At 37.3% G+C, this 25,339-nt stretch overlaps 1 protein-coding gene across 2 annotated transcripts in view; it reads right to left on the minus strand.

The window, feature by feature from the left end:
- cadm2b (cell adhesion molecule 2b) overlaps nucleotides 1-25,133 on the minus strand; it is a 167,742-nt gene extending 142,609 nt beyond the window's left edge. For both annotated transcript variants that reach the window (XM_083548424.1, XM_083548423.1), the window contains exon 1: nucleotides 24,751-25,133. In XM_083548424.1, the coding sequence (XP_083404550.1) occupies nucleotides 24,751-24,811 (61 nt within the window). In that variant the 5' untranslated portion in view covers nucleotides 24,812-25,133. The remainder of the gene's footprint in view (nucleotides 1-24,750) is intronic.
- Between the last annotated feature and the right edge of the window lie 206 nt (nucleotides 25,134-25,339).

Genomic DNA, 25,339 nt, shown 5'->3' on the forward strand with positions numbered 1-25,339 from the left:
GCCGGAGAGAGATTATGGACTCTTGGCGGGAGCCTCCTGCACTGTCAGGTACCTTATGTAATAAATACATAAGAAAAGAAACGAAAAATAAAATAACACCACAATTAGAAAGAACATTTACAGTAAAAAAAAAAAAAAAACTTTAATGCTTTCTATATATACACATATGTAGAGTGAGGAAAATAAGTATTTGAACACCCTGCTATTTTGCAAGTTCTCCTACTTAGAAATCATGGAGGGGTCTGAAATTGTCATCGTAGGTGCATGTCCACTGTGAGAGACATAATCTAAAAAAAAAAATCCAGAAATCACAATGTATGATTTTTAAACTATTTATTTGTATGATACAGCTGCAAATAAGTATTTGAACACCTGTCTATCAGCTAGAATTCTGACCCTCAATGACCTGTTAGTCTGCCTTTAAAATGTCCACCTCCACTACATTTATTATCCCAAATTAGATGCACCTGTTTAAGGTCGTTAGCTGCATAAAGACACCTGTCCACCCCATACAATCAGTAAGTATCCAACTACTAACATGGCCAAGACCAAAGAGCTGTCCAAAGACACTAGAGACAAAATTGTACACCTCCACAAGGCTGGAAAGGGCTACGGGGAAATTGCCAAGCAGCTCGGTGAAAAAAGGTCCACTGTTGGAGCAATCATTAGAAAATGGAAGAAGCTAAACATGACTGTCAATCTCCCTCGGACTGGGGCTCCATGCAAGATCTCACCTCGTGGGGTCTCAATGATCCTAAGGAAGGTGAGAAATCAGCCCAGAACTACACGGGAGGAGCTGGTCAAAAACCTGAAAGAGCTGGGACCACCGTTTCCAAGGTTACTGTTGGTAATACAGACGTCATGGTTTGAAATTATGCATGGCACGGAAGGTTCCCCTGCTTAAACCAGCACATGTCCAGGCACGTCTTAAGTTTGCCAATGACCATTTGGATGATCCAGAGGAGTCATGGGAGAAAGTCATGTGGTCAGATGAGACCAAAATAGAACTTTTGGGTCATAATTGCACTAAACGTGTTTGGAGGAAGAAGAATGATGAGTACCATCCCAAGAACACCATCCCTACTGTGAAGCATGGGGGGTGGTAGCATCATGCTTTGGGGGTGTTTTTCTGCACATGGGACAGGGCGACTGCACTCTATTAAGGAGAGGATGACCAGGGCCATGTATTGCGAGATTTTGGGGAACAACCTCCTTCCCTCAGTTAGAGCATTGAAGATGGATCGAGGCTGGGTCTTCCAACCCAATAGAGAATATTTGGAGGGAGCTCAAACTCCGTGTTTCTCAGCGTCAAGCCAGAAACCTGACTGATCTAGAGAAGATCTGCATGGAGGAGTGGGCCAAAATTCCTCCTGCAGTGTGTGCAAACCTGGTGAAAAACTACAGGAAACGTTTGACCTCTGTAATTGCAAACAAATGCTACTGTACCAAATATTAACATTGACTTTCTCAGGTGTTCAAATACTTATTTGCAGCTGTATCATACAAATAAATAGTTTAAAAACCATACATTGTGATTTCTAGATTTTTTTTTTTAGATTATGTCTCTCACAGTGGACATGCACCTACGATGACAATTTCAGACCCCCCCATGATTTCTAAGTGGGAGAACTTATAGAATACTTATTTTCCTCACTGTATATATCCTGAAATTCTTTGTCAGTCTTATACAAAAGTATTAAATAGAGTAGAGTTTGTGATACAAACATTTTATTATTAATAATAATAATAATAATAATAATAATAATAATAATAATAAAAAAACAACACATCAAGTGAGAGGCAGGTCTGTAAGTGGAAATGCCTTTTTGATGAGAGGTCAGAAGAAAATGGATAAATGTCTTCCATCTGACAAGAAGGCTAAAGTATCTTAAATATCCACTATAAGTAAACATGTTGGGCAGAAAAGCATCTCAGAACACAAAACAAAAGGCAGAGGGGCTAGGGGGTTATTATATAACATATAAATGCAGAATATATATAATACTCTTTTAAATGTTAATAAAGGTTCAGTAGTAGAAGATATTAGTTATAAAATAAGCCCAAATAATGTTGCTTAAGTGAACCTTTTTATTGTTTACTATCCAACATGAGGCCCATGATGTCAGCAAACTCAAAGTGCTGATGAGAAGCAGGTGCCAGGTACCTGAAGAGCCAATTTTACTATATTTCACAATAGGGCAGGAACACACGCTGTTAAAATTACATGCAACAAGCACTAGTGAAACCTGGGAACTCTGTCATAATGTCATTAAAGCAGAATCAAAAGTGAGAGCACACATTTCACACAACATACTCACACTCCCCAAGTGGTACTGGGTAAAAGACCTCCAACACCCACCATTCATAATACTAAGATAACACTAATCTGTCTTCTAAAGTAATCTAAAGCACACTACAAACACCACAAAAACTCGCTTCATATATATATTTATATATATATATATATATATATATATATATATATATATATATATATATATATATATATATATATATATATATATATAATGTCACACTGTATCACTATGACATACATTCCAAAAACATTATAAATTATTTATAATTATAATAAAAAATAATTATTATATGTTTTTAAACCAAAATTCTCTGAAAGCCTGTATTAATAACTATTGTAACTTATATTCCTAATTATATAGAAATTACAAAGGAACATCCCAAAATGTGCAAATTTACATTCAATTTTTCCATCAAACTACCCTTTAAAAGTCTTTACCTTGAGGGAGTATTATCAAGAAAAAAAAAAAAAGTTAGATTAAAAGATTCGATTTTTTTTTCTTTGATTATTGTATTAAATATGCAAATGTATGCATATTTAATTAGGCAAACGCATATTAGCATAAATAAATGTTAACCTTTTTAGAAGCCTGATTGTAATATGCATCATTTTTAAAAATAAGAAAGTAAATCTGTGCAGATCTGGGCAGATGAGAAAAAATGCTCTAATGTAAGAATGTATTTAAAAAAATTGGCAAAAGTGTTAACAGTTTACTTGTATTCATTAGCAAAAAATTTAAAAGTAATAAACAGAAGAAAAATCCGAATCAAAACAATATGTGGTGTGACCAACCTTTGCCAGCAAAACTCTAGGTCTAGGTACACTTTCACACAGATTTTTTAAAGAAACTTGGCAAATAGGTTGTTCCAAATATCTTAAAGGAACCAACCACAGCTTCAAATCCTTCTGTCTCTTCATGTAATCCCAGACAGACTCAATGATATTGAGATCAGGATCTGTGGGGGACAATCACTTCCATGTCTCCTAGTCTTTCTTTATGCTTAAGATAATAATGAGATTTGCTGTAAGTTTGGGGTCGATGTCCTCCTGGGTCCGATGTCCTCCTTCAAATTTTTGGCCAATTAAAAGCTTCCCTGATGGTATTGCATGATAGCTAAGTATCAGCATGTATTTCTCAGCATTGAGGACCCCATTAATCCTGTCCACATCTCCATAGCTATTTGCAGAAATGCAGCCCCAAACTTGCAAGGAACCTTCACCATGCTTCACTGTTGCCTGTAGACACTCATTATTGTACCGTTCTCAGCGCTTCAGCAAACAACTTGCCTTCTGCCACAACCAAATAGTTTTTGACTAATCAGACCAGCGCGCCTCCTTCCATTCGTTTGCACTCTGTTCCTATGTTTTTGTGCACAGTTACAGTAAATTGTGAAATGTATCTTCCAAATCTTTTATGAAGACTTCTGCAGACAGTACATGTGTGTGCATGTGGGTCCCACTGGTTTCACACAGTTTCTTGCTGATGACACTGCTGAAGATCTTTCTATGTAGAAAGGAATAAACATGATGCGTCTTTCATACAATGCATTAACAACTGCATCTACTGTCCTCAACATTGCCCATTTCTTGTGCTTTTTTCAGAATAGCTTGAACAGCAAATCTTGAATCCCCAGTCTGCAATAAAATCTTTGCCTGGAAGAGACCTTGCTGATGTATTATAACTACCATGTGCCTTGTTTTGCCATGGTGTATGACCTGTGACATGATACTCTCTTGCACAACCCCACCATAGTAGCAGTAGGGTTTGGCTGTTCCTAATCCAGGTTTAAGCCTTCGACACAACTGTTTCTGTTACAGTTTATGACTGTGTTTCAACCTACATAAACAATTGATGATCATTAGCACTTTGGTGTAATTAATCATACACCTGAGTCTGACCCTTCAAAATCCCTCAAAGTGTACAACGTGTGCAAAGTGTAAGAATTGAAAAGCAAAAGTCACACCAAATATTGATTTGATTTGATTTAGATTCTTCTTCAGTTCGCTTACTTGACATTTTGTAAATTGATCAAAATAAAAAATGTAAATATATTTTAAACATATACTTTTCAAGCATTCATAATTAAAAGCTTTTCTGCACACCTGCCCAAATCCTTTGCACTGTGCATATTTAATCTTGATTAATCACATGATTGTCATGAATTAACTTGTAATTAATCGCAACTTAATCACACATTTTTATCTGCTCTAAATGTACCTTAAATTAATACTCTTAAGTTTTAATACTCTAATCAAACATGAGCATGGACAAATATGGATGCTTCATGCAAATGTATGTTTATTATAAGTGAAACCAAACACAACATAGAGCATGAAAACAAAAATCCTTGCAAATGTTTGAAAGAAATTATGCTGTTTTAAATTACATATATTATCAGGACAGGATTAAAGAGAGGAAGTTGTGAATAAATGTGTCTTGTGTGTAAAGCACAAAGCATACTACGATAATCCAATAATTATTTCAGCTGATGCTTTGACTGGTTATAACCATCATCTCACATAGTTAACATCACTGTGTCATATATGCGTTAAATGCCAAAAGTACATCAGCCATTCTCCTTGACTGCAGCTGAATACAGATCCAACATGTCAGGCCAATACTTTTGGCTAGGCGTTGAGGACGATGATAGGTGACATATAGCATGAGCTGTATAAATCAAACAGAGATGCTTTCTTGGTAGCCATTAAAAAATGTATAGCTGTTCAAAGGCAGTTAACAGATGCTTGAAGCAAGCTTCTCTTTAGGCATTCTTCTCCCATCTGTTCCTCTCTGGCAGTGCCATTATCAGTAGGGCTATTGGCTCTGCGCTAAAGCACTCCACAGGAAACGGTTTGCCCTGAGCTATGGGGAACTAAAAAGGAGACCCCAAGAAGAGCTTTTAATTTTGTTTTCATTAATGAGTTGATGTCTTTATGCTGCACGGAGGATTAGCGCATCTAAAGATCCAAATTTATCAGTGTCCACTCTAATACATTTTCCAATCTCACTTCTCCTGTTTCTACAGATACCATACAATGTTTGAGGGCAAAATTTCTGTGAAATGGCCCAAAATGATCTGTGATTACATAAGAGCAAAATCTGAGAGACCTTTTCTAATCATCTCTAAACTCAGAGACACAATTTGTTGTTCTTTGCCTGCAGTGAGATTGTTTACCGCAGCATGAATATAGACTACTGTGACAGTTTTATGAAAACAACTCAATACTTCATATGATTGATATTCAAATTCTGGCTGTTCAGCTCATGGTTTTTTTGGGGGGTTGTTTGTTCATTCACTTATATGAACATATGGCACCTAGTGACATCACTGTGGCACCTGCTGAAGTTTAGCTGAAGCCTGCTTGCACTATATTCATTATATGAGCAAAAGCTTGTCATAAGCTAAAAATAAACTCATATGTCCACATATGCAATCCACATTTAGTCCCATCTGCTGTTACAATAACCTCCACTATTTTGGGAAAAATGTTCCACTAGATTTTAAAGAGTAATACAAGGGTAATGTAGGGTGGGGAGCATTCCAATTCATCCCAAATGTGCTTTCAACTTTGTGGATTTTAACAGTTTGCACAAAAAAACACACACATAAATGGAATGTCAGGTACCCCAATGCCATATGTCCATATATTTTATATATATATATATATATATATATATATATATATATATATATATATATATATATATATATATATATATAGTATTCAGACCTCAGATATAAATAGCCTTGAACGCCTTGAACTCTACTTAAAAACTTGCTATTTTACAATTTTTTACTGTGAATAAATAGAACGTTTAGTGTGTGGAAAAACGTTCAGCAGACATGCATAGACAACTTACCACACAATACACTTCTTCTTCTTTCGGTTTCTCCCATTAGGGGTCGCCACAGCGGATCATCTGTCCCCATACCCCTCTGTCCTCTACATCTGCCTCTTTTAAACCAACTACCTGCATGTCTTCCCTCACCACATTCATAAACCTCCTTCTTGGTCTTCCTCTTTTCCTCCTTCCTGGTGGCTCCATCCTCAGCATTCTCCTACCGATATACCCCATGTCCCTCATCTGCACATATCCAAACCATCTCAATCTCGTCTCCATCACCTTGTCTCCAAAACGTCCTCCATGCGCTGTCCCTCTAATAAACTCATTTCTAATCCTGTCCATCCTCATCACTCCCAACAAAAACCTCAACATCTTCAGCTCTGCTACCTCCAGCTTCACCTTCTGTCTTTTACTCAATGTCTCTAAACCATACAACATCGCAGGTCTCACCACAGTCCTATAAACTTTCCCTTTCACTCTCGCAGATACTCTTCTATCACAAATTGCTCCTGCCACTCTTCTCCACCCACTCCACCTTGCCTGCACTCCTAAATTCACTTCTCTAACACACTCTTCATTACTTTTACCACACAACATACTAATGTTTAAAAAAGAATAAGAGACACATTTAACTTAAAGACATATTCACATAGATTCACTAATTCTGAGAGTACAAGGGGTAAATCAGGTTCGGCATATACTCAGTGGTAAAAGCAAATGTTTCATGGACACCCACGAACAAACATAAAATCTTTGTTTGATATCCTGTAGTTGATTATTGATGTGAATGAAAGCATAGTCCATGATACAATACAAGTGCAAGAAAAACAGCAATGGGTATTAAGCTAGCAAACAAACAGTGGGAAATTCCCTTAGATATTTAAGATTTAGTGTTTAAAAGCACTTCAGCTTCCCAGTAAGTAACCGAGCTGAAGGATGTTGCTCTTTGACAGTTTGGTGGTGCTGGAAATTAAAAACACATGACCTTCCCATTTGTAACACACAGCGTTATCGGCTGAGCCACCACAACCAGCTCTATCATGACACATTGATTCACTACAATTAACTACACTAAAAGATTGCATGGGATCAATGCAGGGTTTTTTGCCTGTATAGTGGCTCAGTGCTTAAGGCTTTGAGTTACAGTTCAATCGGTCATGTGTTCAATTCCTTGCATTGTTCTGTTTTATCCTGCATCAGACAAATGAGCAAATGTATTTGATTGTGTTTTTCTATATTATGTAATTGATCACATACTTGACCATGAATCTTCTTTTCAGTTATTTACTGTAAGTCTTTCAAAGTTTGGTAAGCTACAGAATGATATATATTAGTGTGCCATAACCAGGATATATTTGATTCAGTACACTGGCATAAACATAGCAAAAACATATGGATAAAACAAACATATGGCAGAGTGCTTTTTTTTATTAGAAGTTGGAATAGATAACATAATCGCTGTCATTAAGTTGTACTTTCATAATGTTGGATGTTTTAAGACAAAATCAGAAAAGGAAAGCACATGTTGCGGGAACGCTAATTTTTGCCGTATCAGTTATTGCTCTGCGTCACACCCCTGATAAGTTAGCAGTAATACTTTATAATCAAAGAATATTTTTTTTTGCATCTACATTAATTCTACATTAAATATATGTTGTTTAGGTACACAAATTGAACATCCTAGTGCAAAAATTTGTTAGTTATATTAGTTTTCACTATTCGTGTGTTGAGGTACAATAATCCTCTGGAACTGGCAGGGGTTACGTTCCAAGACCCCCCCCACAAGTTCCAAAAATCCGCAAATTTTGGACGCACCCCCGCAGCCCCTATGGTGCCTTTGTGAATTCATCTAGACATTATGTCACTTGACTACAATAATGTGTTTTTAAAAATGCTATTAAATTTGTTAGTAAAAAAAATAGTTTAAAATGTTATTCCTAACGTTCCTGAACATTCTGTCCCTCTGCGGATTCCCGCGAATCTTAAAATAATCCGCAACTTGCTATTAGTTACGTTCCAAATGAGAACCCGCGAATTTTGCGAGCCGCGAGTTCCGAACTGCGAATTATCAGAGGTTGACTGTATTTACACAGCATGTAATGTATGAGACTGGTCTGTACCATATGCCTCCTTTCTCCTATTCTCTTTCTTTATGAGAAATGAGAGTGTGTGTGTGTGCCCATGTGGTGGACTCTAACTGATGAAATTAAAGAAAAATGTCACAAATTGAAAACTAATTAATAAGATAGAGCTCAGGGAACACTTGCAACAGGAAAGACTGATTGTTCCATTAGCACTCAAAAATGATCGTTTAACCTTGTGGCTGAATTCAACCCCCCCCCCCCCCCCTGTAACTCACTTTGGCTGCTAATAAGTCAAAGCTGATGTGAGCTGCTATAGATCGATAAAGCATTACATAGCTCTGTAAAATTCAGTGTTGTTTTCAGGTAAAAGCTTTCAGGTTGAGAATTACATACAGATTAAAAGAAACAACAAACCTGGTCATCCTTGGTTTAGTCTGGATATTGCTTCAATTTGTCCTGGGAAACTATTTATAATGCATTTTTACGTACAGACATAAAATATAGACTGGAACCTTTATTCATATAACCAAAGGGTTTCGAATGTTAATAACTCATAAAATAGTGTAGTCTGATGTTCACTGCAGGCTGTACCCATATCTCCAGATGCCACTTCTATTCATTTGCCCCCATTGGAACATAAAATATGGAACAACCTTGGGGTTCACAGTAAACAAAGACAGGCTTTATGACAGTATAATGTATGTTTTGTCACAAATCTGTTGTCCCAAACCTTTTGGGTGCTAGTGGGGGAAAAAAAGATAAATGCTTTGAGTATTAGAGACTCTGTACTTTTATATGGTGTACAAATCTAGTTTTTTCTCTCTACTGAGTAAAACACTGACATAATCTGTGTTATATTTGAGGTTGTAATATAGACTGTATACAGTATCTAATTATCAATCTCCAGTTTAAGATATTGTTTTTTAGTTCAAAGGATTGATGTTACTTTGTTATTATACTCTGGCCAGTGCATTGAAAAAACAATATGAATTAAACGGCCTTTATGATTTTAGTATACTATAAGTTTATTATAAGTGTATTAGTTTTATAGTGTTAGTAGTTGAATGAATACATTAATAAATAATAAGGTATACAACACATAATAATCAGGCACTGTATGGATTTAGTTCAACATTTTTAAGTTTAAGAAAATAAATGTTTCAACAAAAGCAGCATTTTTGAAATTAATATTTTATTACACTTGCCCCAAAAAGAATACACAAACCGAGTATATTCTTTTCCTTCTTGTAATGTTTCTCTAGAACAAACACAAATAAATTATTATGTGCAAGGTTTATTTATTAAAATCAATCATTTTAATAAGGCTACCAATCATTCCGCTAGCATTATAGTAATAGGAAACTCTTTTCTATATAGAATTTCACATGATTGTTACAAACAGAATCCATGTTAACTCTGTACTGGAAATACTGGAAACCGAAATATTTATAGCAATAGCAATGTATTACTATTATTACTTGTAGTAGAATTATAGACATCTTCTCTTCAATTATACCTAGACAGTATAAACTGTAAAATACTTGATATTTAATGTACTTCTTTCAGTACACTTGAAGTAACCTTGCAGAATGACTGGCTGAAAAAGATACTTCATCTATAACAGTATTTTATAAGGGTATTAAAGTTATTGAAGGCCATGCTATAAATAGCTCATTTCAGGTTTTTTCCATTTTCCATTTTTTTCATTCATGTTAAGCCTTTTAAAACAGTCAATTTAAGTAATTGGATAATTACTAATAAATTAATACATTTATAAATGATCAATTTATACATTTTAAATAAATAATATATTTTTTTATAGTATGATTCAATTAAATAATGTTAGAGGTATATGTTTGTTTATATATTCAAACTGTATTTGTAGTTTTAACTTTAAGTAAATCTCAGGAATGCATTCATGAGTGCAATATTTTTCTCTTTTTACTGAAACAGAAAAAAAGGAAATTTAATAGTCCTTCCTTTATAAAAAAAAAAAGTGACAAATATCTGTACAAATGCCAAAGTTCCCAACTATACTTTGATGCCCTTAAACTGTCATACTGACATAACTGTGGTTTGAGCTTACAGTTAGAATGGCATCTGTGAAGCTGTCTTCTACAACAAAGCGAAATGAACTCTCTGGACTTTCTTCCAGTCTGCTGATCACAGAAAATTTTCAATTATTTGAGAACAAAGGCATATTTAAGGGGTTTCGGCAGGAGAAATGAACGATTTCCGTCAGAAACCCGCTTATTCAGGCTCCATTTGAAGGAGTTTAACTTATGCCCTTCAGCCACAATGATGAGAAGCTGTGACAATAAATTGATGGTTGAAAAAAAAATGAAGAGAAATGAACAAGAGCACTAAAGCTGGTATAAGATATTAGTAGAATGATTAACCTATGTGAAAAAAAGAAAGGATTTTGATATGTTTCAGGATGGCATTGGGGTGCAGTGGTAATCTTGAGTTCAGGTTACCATCTTGGTAAAAATCTGATGTTCTTTGTGTCTCTGTGGGAGTTTGCTCAATGATCTTCGGTTTCCTTCCATATCCCAATAACTTAATGCTAATAAGAAGAACTACTCTCAGTTGCTACAGGAAATAAAAAAGTGTGTGTGTGTGTGTGTGTGTGTGTGTGTGTGTGTGTGTGTGTGTGTGTGTGTGTGTGTGTATATGTGTATATGTGTGTGTGTGTGTGTGTGTGTGTGTGTGTGTGTGTGTGTGTGTGTGTGTGTGTATGGGGAACTACAATAGGAATCAACTGTGGATCCACCATGACTCTAGCAAGGACTCTAATAAATTGTATACTGAAGATGAATGAATAAATGAATGTTTCCATAAAATTAGTCTTTGGAATCAGCAAGAATACAAAGTCAGATACTTAACTAATTGACTTTTCTTTTCAACTTTTATATCCCTGTTTTTTTCCCTTTTCTTCTCTACATGCATCCCTTGCCCTCTGGGTTCTCCTCCATCTGTGAGTGTGGACAAATTGACACTTCCCTGAACTTCCGACAGAGAAAGTCAAACTGTTAATCCCTGAATCTGATGCTTCAGCATCACAGACACAACGCAATCCAGCAGAGAACCTTTGATTTTGACTTTACACTTTCCTCCACCGCTCAGTTTCTCAGGCTTCAGAATGCAAGTCCTCTGAGGAAGGTGCTAACTGCCAAATCTGCTCTATTCTCTATGTGACAGCAGGAACAACATGTCCATGCTTTAGAACTGCTGTTCTCACTAAACCTCAACCACAGCAGCACACACGTTTATGGCTGTGATGCTTCATTCATCTCCATCTACAGACAATTTATTTCGAATTTGTTCGTTTCCATGGTTTCTGATCTATTCTGACCAGATAAGTTAAGTAGATCTAAAAATGTATGTTGTTTTTTTCATGGTAAAAAGCAGGCCATGATTACACCTAAACACCTTAAAACAACTGTGTATGGAAAAGTGTTTGTGTATAGAGTCAAATAGCTCAAAATGGAAACATGTTTTTCTGTTGTTCACAACAATATGGAAAAGTGAGAGTTGCAGGTTTCCTTAGCTTACATTATCACTATAAAAAGGTACATGGAGGACTGTTGTTCTACATATGGAGTTGAGTTGCACCAGTGTATTGGATGTCACAGCTATTGCATAATTATCTTATTATTACAATGATTTGAGCGTAGCCCAGAAAGTTTTGAGTTTGAATCCAAGTCACGCAAAGCGGATGTCCACGGGGTCCGGGAGCAAGAACCTTTGCCTACAACTGCCCTGTTTAATTTTAGCTTTTGGCAACCAGAATGTTCCAATAAAATAAGGTAAATGTACTCATAATTAACTGTTAATTTTCGCAAACATGTAGAAAATTGAGTTTAATGTTAGTAAGAATGTATGTAGTTATTCACAGTACGTTTGCAACTCTGATGTAGCATTTAAAACAATTCATTAAAAATGTTTCATTCACATTTACCTTTTTAACACAATAGACACTGGTGCCTACACTCTTTTATTTCATTTATTCAGTCATACTGTATAGAGTTTTCATTTAGAAACCATATTTACACAATCTTTTTACCTTTAACTTTCAGTTATACAAACAGTTATTCTTTGTAAAACGTGCATCGTGGCCATTACTGTGTGTGCAGTTTATAAATTTTGTACACCCAAATGTAGCACATTTTGTACACCCAAATGTAAAAGAAACTTTATTATTATTATTATTACTTCAAATACAAATGAAATTCACACTTGTTGTCACACGGAAGATACGCACAGAATTAAAGTGAGTTCTATTGCATATCATTGATCACCTATTAGTATGTTAGTTAAGCACAATCACTGACAAATCAGACACCTTTTAACTACTTCCCAGTATGTCCATATCAGTTTGTTGGTTAATATGTTCAAAAGGAACATGCTTTTTGTGTCGTCTTTCGATCAAATTCTTTCACAAGCCATCACTTTCCTGAAAATAACTACAGAAAAACAGGACACTATTGTGAGAGGAAAAGACAGTATTAATTAAATAAACAGTATTTGGCAGAAATAGAAAGAGCTGCTGTTTGTGGCTGACTCATTCTCCTGAGTAAAGCTGGGAGCCGCTTTTTTTCTGTTTCTACATTACATGACTTACTGTGTTATATAACTTCCACACGTAATGTATTTTAGTTCCAGAAATAAGTGATAAAATAGTATAAGGTAATAAGGTGTGAAATGTCATCAACAGCAAACATCTTATTTTTTTGCAAAGAATATAGCCAGTGACAGTGGAATCTTTATAACCTATTTTCCTCATACATTAAATACGTTTCTTCAGAACATTCTCTGTCAGTTCCACAGCTAGGCTACGGTTTTGTTCCCATTCACTGACAATCTGTGTCTCACCTTTTTCCGCCGTATTTTTTGATGTGCGAATCGTTACTAGCATTCGGGGTATGAAATACAGCTCAAAACATTCAAATGATTCAAATGAACAGCGATAATACCAGAGCTATAGCGGATAAACACAGAAACGCTGAATCTCTCTCTTTTCTCCCACTCTTGCTGGGTCTGTCTCTCAGATTAGTGGCTCTGAGGGCATTTTTTTCTCCCTAGCACATCTTGCTCCCTGGCTCAGGGCTTCGCCATCCCCACAATCAGTATGCAGCATCCGTGCGCAGTGCTGATCCGTCTTTACGAGGACATGGAGTTGCTGTGCTTTTATCCCCAGCCTCCACCCGCCCCCGGCTCCTTCACTGACAAATCCGCCAGCGATCTATCTCTCCTCCCAGGCCTCTCACGCACCCGTGGGAACCTTTACAAAGATCAAATCAATAGTAGGATATAAACATGCATCAACTGAAGTTTGTGTTTCTCACTCTCCGTGTCTTAGTGTGTAAAGTTAGGCTCTTGAACATTATGTTGCACTTCACTGCCACTAAACTGACACAAGACAAATAAAACCACAATCTGCCATGACCTATACACTGAAAGAATAAAGAAAGATTGCTATTAATGATTATTATTGTATTTTGTAAATTGCATTCTGATCATCAGAAAATGCTTGGAATGTACATTAGTATAACAAATTCAGATTAACATAGTAATGAGGAGGCCTAAGCAGGGTTTTAGAATTTTAGTTCAGAGGTAATGGAATTTCAATTGTATACAGATTTTAGTGGGTTTTTTATTTTTATTTTTATCACTGGGTTTGTATTTTTGGCTTATTGTTTTGTTATAAAGAATAATAAAATACAAATCTGATATGACAAAACTTAATTTGAGGCATCACCTGGAAACTGCAAAAGCACTGAGTCACTTGCTGTAAGATATAACAAGGTTAGAGAGCCATGGTTCTCATAATGGGTCTGGGGATCCTCAGGGGTCTGTAAAGTATTATTTCCTATTATTTTCTGGTTCTGTGGTGAAAACTACAACCCACCATTATTAAAGTTATTATGACTATATATAATGGCAGCTGAAGTTTATTGGCAAATTTTAACTTCAGTTCAGAAAGTTGCGAAACAAGTTGAGCTTACACAGCAAAAGGGATTCCTCCTCCATCTTATTGTTGCTAATTGATTTGCCAAAACTCCCCTTCAAATATAGTTCAAACATGAAGAATGCTATTGAAGTAAATTTCAGACATTTGACCTTGCCTTGAGGCTGTTCGGATCAATTCCAAAATCTATTCAGTTCATCTGCTGGTGCCAATGATAATTCTATTTAAAAGCCTACAAACATTCAGCCCCTCCTTCTCTAGATATTGCACAAACAAGAATCTAAAATAGATGTGCAGATTTACTGATGGATGGACAGATGGATAGAATGATGGGCAAAAAAAAATTGATTGCAATAAAAATTCAACCACTCGTTCTTGAGATTTGGACTAATGAGAATCTTGGACAGATGGACAAAGAGTAAAAAAAATGAACCTTCCCCGGCTCTCGAGAGGAGACATAAAAATAGGAAAAATATTACTTGGGGATTGAGGGAGTCTTTTTTTCTTACATGTAAAGGGGTTCCTGGCTGTAAAATGATTGGAATCCCTGTTCTAATGGATCTTTCCATGTACACATCTATATATACCTGATTGGTGTATAGATTGCCTTTTTCAAATCAGACCACAGACTTTCAATATGGTTCAAATCCAGAGGCTTTGATTATATGTCCTGACAATCACTTCTGTGTGATTTCGAAAAATGTTTGGTGTCATAATATTGTGTAATGATCCATCTACAGCCATGTCCATGCAACCAAACAAGACACTAAATATTGTGCTTGGAATTGAGCTTGGAACCCTTCTGAACAGTTTGGTTTAATAGATGATTTTGAAACAACCATAAGAACCAACTAAATTGCAGTTTTAAATTCAAATGACTTTTTTCCGCCCTTACTGTGCTCAATGGTATGTTGTTTCAACTGGATATTAATCTGTACATCAATTTCTTGACTTGTCAGCAAATATTACAGCTCTCAGCCTCCTACCATATTAGACTTGCAAGAAGGAATATGAGTTTTATAATCTCACAGTTATGGAGACAAAGCAGAGACACATAATTCAATTTCTGGAAACCAAAATGATTTTGTGTAATAATTTACAAGACATAAATTCACTAAATATTAAATTAAATGAATGTTAAAATAATGTTCCATATATATTTCTCTATAATTTGAGAAAAGAAATCTATCTATCTATCTATCTATCTATCTATCTATCTATCTATCTATCTATCTATCTATCTATCTATCTATCTATCTATCTATCTATCTATCTATCTATATATATATATATATACATACACTTTTTTTAAGTAAGTAAAGCCTTTTTCCAATTAGCTGGGCAGATGATTTTGAGGACTATGTGTGCTTTTTTTTCTATCTAGTGTTGACTCTAAACAGCAGGTCCCAAAGATTGCAAATTTCTGTTTTATTTCACTATTATTTCGTCAGCAACGCTCTTTTAAAGAAGCCTTTTCCTCAACCCCTTCTCTCTCCCTGATTAGATTAAATTGTCTCAGCAGCTGATTTAAGAACAAAAATCAATTACTGCACTCCTCCATGTCTGTATCACGGCAATACACGCTGGATATGAAATGGCCCTCGCCTTTTCCTGTTTAATCTGTGATTACGCCTTCAATTTGTTCCGGTGTTATCTTCCTCCACTTTGTTGCCACACCATCATCATTGAGATGTATCACCTCACACGGTTTATATTACACTCGCTCCAAATCTCTTAATTGCTGTTTGACATAACAGATGAAGTCACTGCAAAATCCCCAGTGTTGAATTAACTTAACGTCTCATGGTGTTCATTTGTGTCCAGCCGGGCTTAAATGATCACTGTAGGTGGTAATTCAACATAGTATTAATACAACTCTGGGGATTTTTCTCTGACCGCTAGGCTAGAACACACGTTGCTTCTTTTCGGGACTGTTTGGATTGTCTAGATTGTCTTAATGAGGACATGCTTGAAATAGCACTGAAAAAAAAAGAAAGCATTAGATGTGTAGGTAGGAAACCAATGCTGAAATACAGCAGCTCTATAATTGCCCAGTTGGAGGGTTATAATAACTGATACAAAGTCCAATTCTGGATCTTATTTGAGTTGGCAGGATGGTGAAGTCTCTCATCCTTTATCGCTTTACATAGCAACAGCTAGACGGGCGTCTGCATGTTTCGCATTGGCAGATTCAAGTGCTGATGGCTCTGCCGATGGAAAGAGACCGCTCACTGAGACACGTAGCGCTGAGGATGGCACAAAGTAAATGAGATTCATTGTCTGGCCGCTGTCTATGCACTGAGAGAGTGCATTCAGCAAGGAGTGAGAGGAGCAAGAAAGACTGTTTAAAGGTCAGGACTGCAGACAGCTGATGAGCCAAGCGCCCGGCTTCATTCGGAGCCAAATATGATATTCTCAAAGACAAAAAAGAGAAAAATATAGAAACGCAAACACCTCAAACAGAATCCACTGGACTGTTCTTTGGGTACGGTAATGCATCTAGGCTGAGGTAGATGCTCTCCGTAAACATAATATGCAATGGAGGACTCTCAGTGCATAAGTCTTCTCTTCTGGCTTAATAATTCGAAAATTTAAAGATAAACAAATGCACTGCATTTTTCATTCATTCGTCTTCAATGACTGCTTCGTCGTTTATATTATTCATATTTTTTCATGCTTTATTCAGTCTGTGCAACAATATATTATCTTTATTCATTCAGTGTCATTGAGGGGAAATTATTCCTTGACTCCTGAAGTGTTTTATTTCGATGCAATGTATATAATCATTTAGATGTATTATTGCTAAAGGCCTTGTATCTTGCTACTTTACATACAACTGATCGATGCAGAAAGTAGATAATGGTGCCACAAATACTGACTGAGCACCACCTCTGAGGAGCAAACTTAAGGCTGTGCACTAACCCCTGAATGCATGTCGATAGTCACATTTTTTTTCCCTTTATATACTTATCCAGGCAAGTGTCTGCTATTTGTAGGAATGACAGAAAATCCTAGAACTTTCTATAAGAGGTAGGGCTTTCAGAAAATTTCACTATTCAAATATTTCAATGATAATATTCTGGTAAAAAAAAAAAAAAAAAAAAAAGGCAGATAATGAGCTCATCCCTCTGCCCTGTGAGCACTAAAAGTTTTAAAAGGCACAAAACTGTTTGGACTTCTAGCTTTTTTTAATCCGAAGACAACCGTAAGAACAGGGACAATATTGATTTGCTCATTTTAGATTAGGAAAAAAAAATTTCTTTCTATAAATAAATGTCTCTAAAACTTTTTGGCTGAATGAAGTTAAGAATGCATATTGCCTCCTTGTGAATTTCTTCGCTTCAGCAAATGCAACAATATTATCATATCTGTTGTATGTGATATGAACTTCTGTCTGTATAAAATTATAGCCTAATTAATATTCAAATGTGTAAAAAAAAACAACAACTCATTCTCATAACTAATTAACATTCAAATTAACTTTTTTTGACAGCCCCAGTTGGCATTCATACACAAAGTCTGAAAGAAATTCAGAGTTTCAGGGATTTGCAAATGCCCCCATGTGCTTCCGGGCTTCGTGCTTTACTACTGACTGTGCCGTTTTAGTCAATATTCACAACACCTTTCTCCTTTCCGAGGACACGTCAATCAGCGGTGAGATTCATAATGCAGGTAAACAAATTTATCTAGGCACATTAGCATGTGTCCATTAAAACAAAGCACTGCAAAGGCTGAGGGGGGAAGCGGGATGGGGAGATGGGGAGGGGAGCTAGATTTGGTTGAGGATTTGCTGTCGATGGCTTTTTTTTTTTTTTTTTTTTCGAAGAGGGATTTTAATGAGGAATTTCATTATTCATTTTCATTAGTGACTATTCGTGCATGGTTGTTTTTTTTTACGTCAATGTCCTCTTTTCATTTCGGGGTGGTTGTGTGTTAAGACCTTGTGTTGGATGATGTTCATACTGCGATCTATTCAGTTGAAAAGGTTTTATTAGAGGAAAAATAATAACAGACTGCATTGAAGGTCTAGACATTGACGATATGCGCTCCGGGTAAGAATAATATTCAGAATGTGACCTTCGGGAGACACAGACGTGTAATGCATTATAGCATTAGATATGGAATAAATGACTGCCAGCCTTATTGGACAGGAGAATGTAAATAACTATTATGATGATGTAGGTGGTCCAGCTGTCCTACATATGCACAAAGCAGATTGGTGTAGGTGTGAAGCCTATTCGAAATCCATTTCACGCTAAGACGTCCACTGTTTTAAAGGAAATATTGCACATTCTGTAGGCAGGACAATATTTCTTCACAGATGAGGCTGTTTGACAGTAACAGTTTTTCATCCTCGGTTTATTTATGACTGTCAGGACGGTCTGAACAGCTTTTCCAGGATTGAAAGAATACCAAATATTGGAGGCAAATGGCTAATTGGAGAGCTCTCTTATAGTAGCAGAATGTGTTTTGAAGGTTCCTTTAAATACAATTCAATGAGACACTACCGGAAAAAAAGGCAATTAGGTGGCACACTTCTGGCCTGGTATAGCGGGCTGGGAAGAAAAGTAAAAAATGATGGTTCTGTTTACTAAATGAGTTGCGATTTCATAGGCTTTAGCCCAGGCTTTTTTCCCCAGACAGTAATGTGCTAACAATCAGATGCGAGAGTGCAGCTTTCTGTAAACATCCAATTAAATCCCTTGATATACCAGCAGACAGAAGAAACCATTTTGTGCTATTGACATTTTTTTTTTACACTTGTTTTCCCCAATACTTTGTAGGTTGAACTTATTTTTTACTCAGAATCCTTTATGGATTGAAATATAAGGGAGTTTCTCAGAAATGCACAGACAAACATATGGACAGACTCCTGGAGAAATAAATGGATACATACACGAATGAAAGGATATATAGATGGATAGGTTTTGTTTTTGATCTTAAGCTTTTTTGGCCAAGCGCTGTTGATGTCCTACTGTGTCACAAAAGAGGGAAAACACTAGATGCGAAAGGCACGTGGTGTTTACTAGTGACAATGTGTGCTCAAAGACGGTGCAAGAAACGACAATGACTGATGAAGTCTGCTAACAGAATACTGATTAGGACATTGGTTACACAGCTAGGTTTAAAAATATTCAATAAAAACCCAGAAAGAAACCAGTGTACTATAGCTATGCATCAAATCGCAGACTATGTCCCAAATAATGTCCCAAATCAGCCACCAATGTTTTTTTTTTTTCTCCTGTAAGTGGAATGACAAATTGCCGCACAACACGTCATGTCATTTAGCCACAGGTGAACATTTAACAGCCACAGGAACAACTGCCAGTTTTAATTTTCTGACTGTCCTCCCTAAACATTTTGTTCTAAATAAAATCTGAGCATCAGCTTCTTAAAATAAAACTGCAGTGGTATTTGATGGCTTTTTCGCTATGTACAGCAAGATGCAGAAATGGAACAGACACTGGAAGACTCTAGACCCAGATTATACTATTCCTTTGTGTGTACCAGAAAACACATAGTGACCCGCCATCACGCATAACATCTAGAATGGTGAACTAATTACAGCCATGAAATTGCTGGAATGTTAAACGATTTTATCTATTAAATACAGAACAGAGGTCTTTCAGGTTTAGTGGTTTTCAAACATGTCATGACTGTTATATAAGCCAATACCTGTTCATATTTGAAAGTTATATTGCACAATAACAAAACAAAAATAAGTAAACTAATTTAAAAAAAGAGGTTTATAGCTGTTTTAGTTTAGTTTTAGTTTCCATGGAAATGAAATCAGATGATCCTGAGGTCTCAGAAATAGAATACTGGAAAATAGTGTTATTGCTGTTCAGGTCCACAGTTCAATCCTGAGCTCAGGTCACTGTCAGTTCGGAGTTTCATGTGTTTTCACAGCGTTCCTGATATCTACTCGGATCCTGACAAAGCGGCTTACTGACAATATAATTGTATACAAACTGCAAAGGTTTATTTTCAGCTGGAAAAGAAATTTCGCTATACATTATAATAGTTTTGTGTTACGGTAGAAGACATTGGGGACACATGAATTCTTCGTCAATGCATTCTATATGCTAATCTGTATCTGTATGCAGATTAGAGGGCAGCTGTGAATTTAGGTTTAATCGAGAACATAGTCATGGCAACTATAAATATGCTGTAGAACAAACTGTAATTAGTCAAAACATCTTGGTCAGAATGTGTTATTATATTTCTACACTACAGTCTGAAATCTTTTGAGTTTGTGCACATTTATTCTGGCCATGCAGCACTATATACATGGTGTTCAAGCCATAAACGGGTGGATGCATTAAACAAGGCTTGAAGTGTGAAAGGCTTGAAAAAAAAAAAAAATATCTCCAGATAATCCAGACAACGGTTATCATGAGTCATGTTTAAAAATAAATAAATAAATAAATAAATAAATAAATAAATAAATAAATAAATAAATAAATAAAATACCTAAGATGAATTTTGAAGGTGAAAATAATGAGCACTTTCAATTTAAAACAGCTCACTCTATCTCAATTAATGCAATAACTTGAATGTTAAACACCAAAAACCCCAAATATAATCGTGATCTCTTTTTCTGTCTTTTCTGTGTCTGCAGGCTTCAACGAGAAGCTAATTATCATGTCTGCATGCCCAGAGGTAGGTGATCTTATTAACTGACTGTGTCACAGAACCATTTATCAGTAGAGTTATTATGGCCTCCTCGAGCAAGCTATATATGTCTTTCATTAAGGAAGTCTTTCAAAGACACACTACTTTTTCTGAATTTGCTGTGAACAGCCTCATTAAACCTGATGGAGGGAGAGAGAGAGAGAGAGAGAGAGAGAGAGAGAGAGAGAGAGAGAGAGAGAGAGAGAGAGAGAGAGAGAGAGAGAGAGAGGGAATGCACGCGAGAGAAAAATGTCATTCGTGGCCACGTAGTTTTGCACAGCTGTGATTGCTTCAGCTTTAGCAGGAGATTAACTGAGCTATTTCGGGATTAATCATTAATATAAACAGTAGACAATGTTATCGGGTCAGTTTCCAACAGACAGGGCGTCCTCTTGCTGCATCATCAAAGTTCCAGGAAAGCGCATGCTCATTTGTTCTTTTGCGATGGGAATTAATTTAATCGTCAGGATTTTCATTTAAAGAAAAGAGGAAAATCATTCGGGGGTGTGTGTGTGTGTGTGTGGGGGGGGGGTTAATAAATTGTAGGTGATGGAAAGCGCTCACGAACAAATAAATAAATAAATAAATAAATAAACCACAGAAGTAAAAAGCGAGCAGTCACAAGAATAAAAACAGACCAAAATGCTAGCTGTCAGCATAACAGCTCATGTCTGCTGCCCAGTGTGTCTCTTGTATGGTGGCGGGTTTTTTTTATTTTTTTGGCTCTGCTCTCTGACTGAGCCGTGTAGATGCAGATCTGTCAGCAAGCACAAAGCAGTGAGGCTCGGTGCCTGCGCACTCCCAGTCTCCTTCCTCCACTGGATTATTTATAGCGTAGCTCCATGGCCAGCACTCACAGGCTTAAAGCCCATTCTTCCAGGATAAGCTAACTCTCTGGCGCAGCGGAGGGGGGCATCTTTGAGCTGCAAATAAAAAAGCACTTTCCTCGGATGCACTCCGTGTGTCAAAAATCCACCAATAAACCAAAGTTAACTGAGGTGCTCTAGTGGCACATCGTCCCACCCAAATGTGCAGCTAGGCCCTCTGGCATCTCTGCAGTTATGTTTGAGGGGGATTTTTTTTTTTTGTCCCACAGGTCCAATTTGTGAGTTACATTACATCTTCAGTACAAATGTCTTATTCTATGAGTCACTAACTAAGGTGGGAAAAAGGCTCCTCTTGTGGGGATTAGACAGGGGAGAGCCATAGAAAAGCAGATGAAACCCTGACCTAAATGTCTGGTCTCTAAAGGGATGTCAGGCCCTGAGCTTTTTATAGCGATTACACACCTACAAAAAAAACTTGCAGACATTAAGTGTCAGCGAGACAAAAGAGTGCGAAAGAGTGGACATGAGAAATATCCCGGATACAAAGCGACGATTTATTGGGTCGCTACGGGAATCATTTCATTCGTCAGAGCAACTGCTAATCTGGTTGAATTCTTTTAGCCTGAAAGGAGCAGTTTGACATTTTTTAGAGCACTCTGTTGGCGAGCTGCAACTGAAGTGAAAACACTCCTTCTAAATAAATGAAAGCTCTACCTGAGGTTTTCCAGACATTCACTAGTCACTAATCTCTTCACAGACTGGTTCACTGTACACAGAGGAATAGATAGGACAGCTGGTATTAAAGCCCAATAAAATATCGAAATATAACAATTTAGTGTCGATTTCAAGGATGCAACTAGAATCCAAAAACAAATGGAAGCTGTAAAATGCATTTTCTGCTATAAATACACATAACTATTGGGTGTTACTTGTACTAAAATGTGACTGCTGATTTATACAATGTGTTTGGCCGTTACATTGTACTTAATTTTATTTCAAGCTGAAAGAAACTGGCATATTGTTCTTAGCTATCTAGGGAATATGATCGTGTGCTGATGCTACAAAATGGCTGACACGCAAAACAGTGCGCTATATGGAAAATAGGGAGCAAAATTCAGACACGGTGCCTGTATGCCCCATGGGTTATCTTTTATGGGAAAGGCACACAGCTGAACAGCTCTGCTTCATATGGAAAATGTGCCTATTTCATGGCCAGAGAAAAAGCCTATATATTTAAAATATATATATAAATTCTACATATAATTTCATTGTATAATCTCAGATCTACTCATCATTTGATTCAGGGGGGAAACGCAAGTAAACTAAAGTATTAGTTTCTCTCTCTCCCTCTCTCTCTCTCTCTCTATATATATATATATATATATATATATATATATATATATATATATATATATATATATATATATATATATATATATAAACTAGCATTTAAGAAATATCTCGACAGCACGCAACTGTGGAAAAGTTTTGCTTCTACTCTTATTCTATGTGCCCCTTTAAAATTAATAAATTATTTATAAATTGCTGGTTAATACACATTGCCTAATAAGGAATTCAATGTATCGCAATTTTACTGAAGCTTATAAAAATCCGGTCTCTTTCCACATCCGATTTATTTTTCTCATGATTAAAGTCCAGTGACAGACACGTCAGTCTCATCTGCATCGCACCAGGATTTTTATTTTTTTTTTTTTATTTGTGGGAGTTGGCTCATGTCATACAACCTTTTAATGTATCTGCTGTGATGTTGGAATGTTCTCTCACACAGTGTGCCCACTGCTGGATAACTACCAATAAACCGAGCTGAAGTCCAACACACCTGGCTGTGATATTCATACGCTACCAAAGCCCGTGATTAACTGGATCAGGTGTGCTAGATTAGGCCTGGACAAAACTCTAGAGGTCTAGAAGCACACCTGGACAGCAATACTGTTTTGGGGCTCATTTGGTAAAGAACTAATGCAAATAATAAAAAAAGGTGATTTCAAGGATTAAGAGTAGTGAGGGTATGCAAAAGTTTAGACAGACTAACTAGAGAGACGATGAGGGGCTACAGTATTCTCATGGTCCTCTTTGGAGATTTTGTAACTAGCATAGGAGTCACATTTTGGCAAACCAATGCATGCATTTTTTTTTGTTTAGGTCATCAAAGTAGTTTTTATTTTGCTGTTGTGTTTACATTCAAATCACGTCCAATCCCGTATGAGCAATCCAAGGATGCATTACGCTACAGTTGCAGTTTCTTGTCCTCTAGTCCTAGGCTTGCATCGCGGAGAAAATCTCTTATGCTTTATACTAGGACGACCCCAAGATGCAGACGGCTGCAAATACCGCAGTCTGATGGGAGCGCAACCCGCTCGCGCATGCATGCCACTGTACTCTACTAAAACGCATGGCCATTTCATGTGGCTAAAACTATTCAGGAGCGATAGGATACGGTTCCTAACCCAGCCCAAGTGAAAGCACTGGTCCTAAAGCAATCGGAGCACACCCGCAGCTCCCTTCAACACTCCTGGACTAAACATTAGACTTGCATTTTTTCCCCCAAAAAAACACATGCAGAATGAAAGGGCGCGCTAATAGCCGTGCACTTTGCAGTACATCACGAACGCTTATGTCTCCAGATCCCTCCTGATCCAAAAGCTGAGCCACATCGCCTGGCCCCTCTAGTGCATATATATATATATTTGGGAAAGTTGTTCAAAACAAATGCACCACGCAGCTCTTTATACCCTTCCTCTGTAGCTCTCCATCATCCCCTCCATCATTCCCTCCATCATCAGCGCAACTTCGCAGGCACAGGCCAGTGCACAAGAATGCGCGCGCACCAAACTTCTCAGCGCGTGTTTATTTGGTAAATCTCCTCCCCGGGATAGCACTCTATTATAAGTGTGTGTGAGTGCGCGTGTGGGAGAGAGTGTGTGTTTGCGCAAAAGACAGCCAAAGACAACTCCCTTCACCGCCGCAGGCAGTAAAAAAAAAACCCCGGCGCATCCTCGGGTGCTCACCTTTAACGACAGTCCCGCAGACGCTGCAGAGCACGAAGAGCAGGTGCTGTTTCAACATCATAATGTCTTTTTTGGGGGATGATGTTTTCTCAGTCACATACACACACACACACACACACACACGCACACACACACACACGCTTGTTTCCCTTCGGCAAAGTGTACCGGCGTTCCGTGGTGCGTTTTCTGTCCTGCAGAAGACGGCCTTATCCGGCTGGGTGCGCACTTTTTTTGGACACGCTGGGAGGGAGCACGCGGACTCCACGGGTTTGGCGTGACGCACCCGGAGCGGAGCGGAGCGGAGCGGAGCGGAGGCTGCGCTGTAACTGCCCGCACAGAGACGCGCTCCCCGCCACACTGACGAGCAGAGTGCCGCTCCAGCCTCCACAGCCGTCAGCGCTACCACCGCGCACCAAGCCCCGCCCATCACCAGGTTGCCAGATTTAAATAACTGTTTTGAACCCTGTCGCGGTTTGAAACACCACATAATGTATGGTCATCAAACGAATCCTATGTATGTACCTATAATTATATATGAGCATACTTCTAAAAATCCAGAGAAACATTAAGTCTGGTGCAAGTATGCACA

Source organism: Silurus aristotelis (assembly GCF_946808225.1).
Source record: "Silurus aristotelis genome assembly, chromosome: 8".
NCBI classification, from domain to species: Eukaryota; Metazoa; Chordata; class Actinopteri; order Siluriformes; family Siluridae; genus Silurus; species Silurus aristotelis.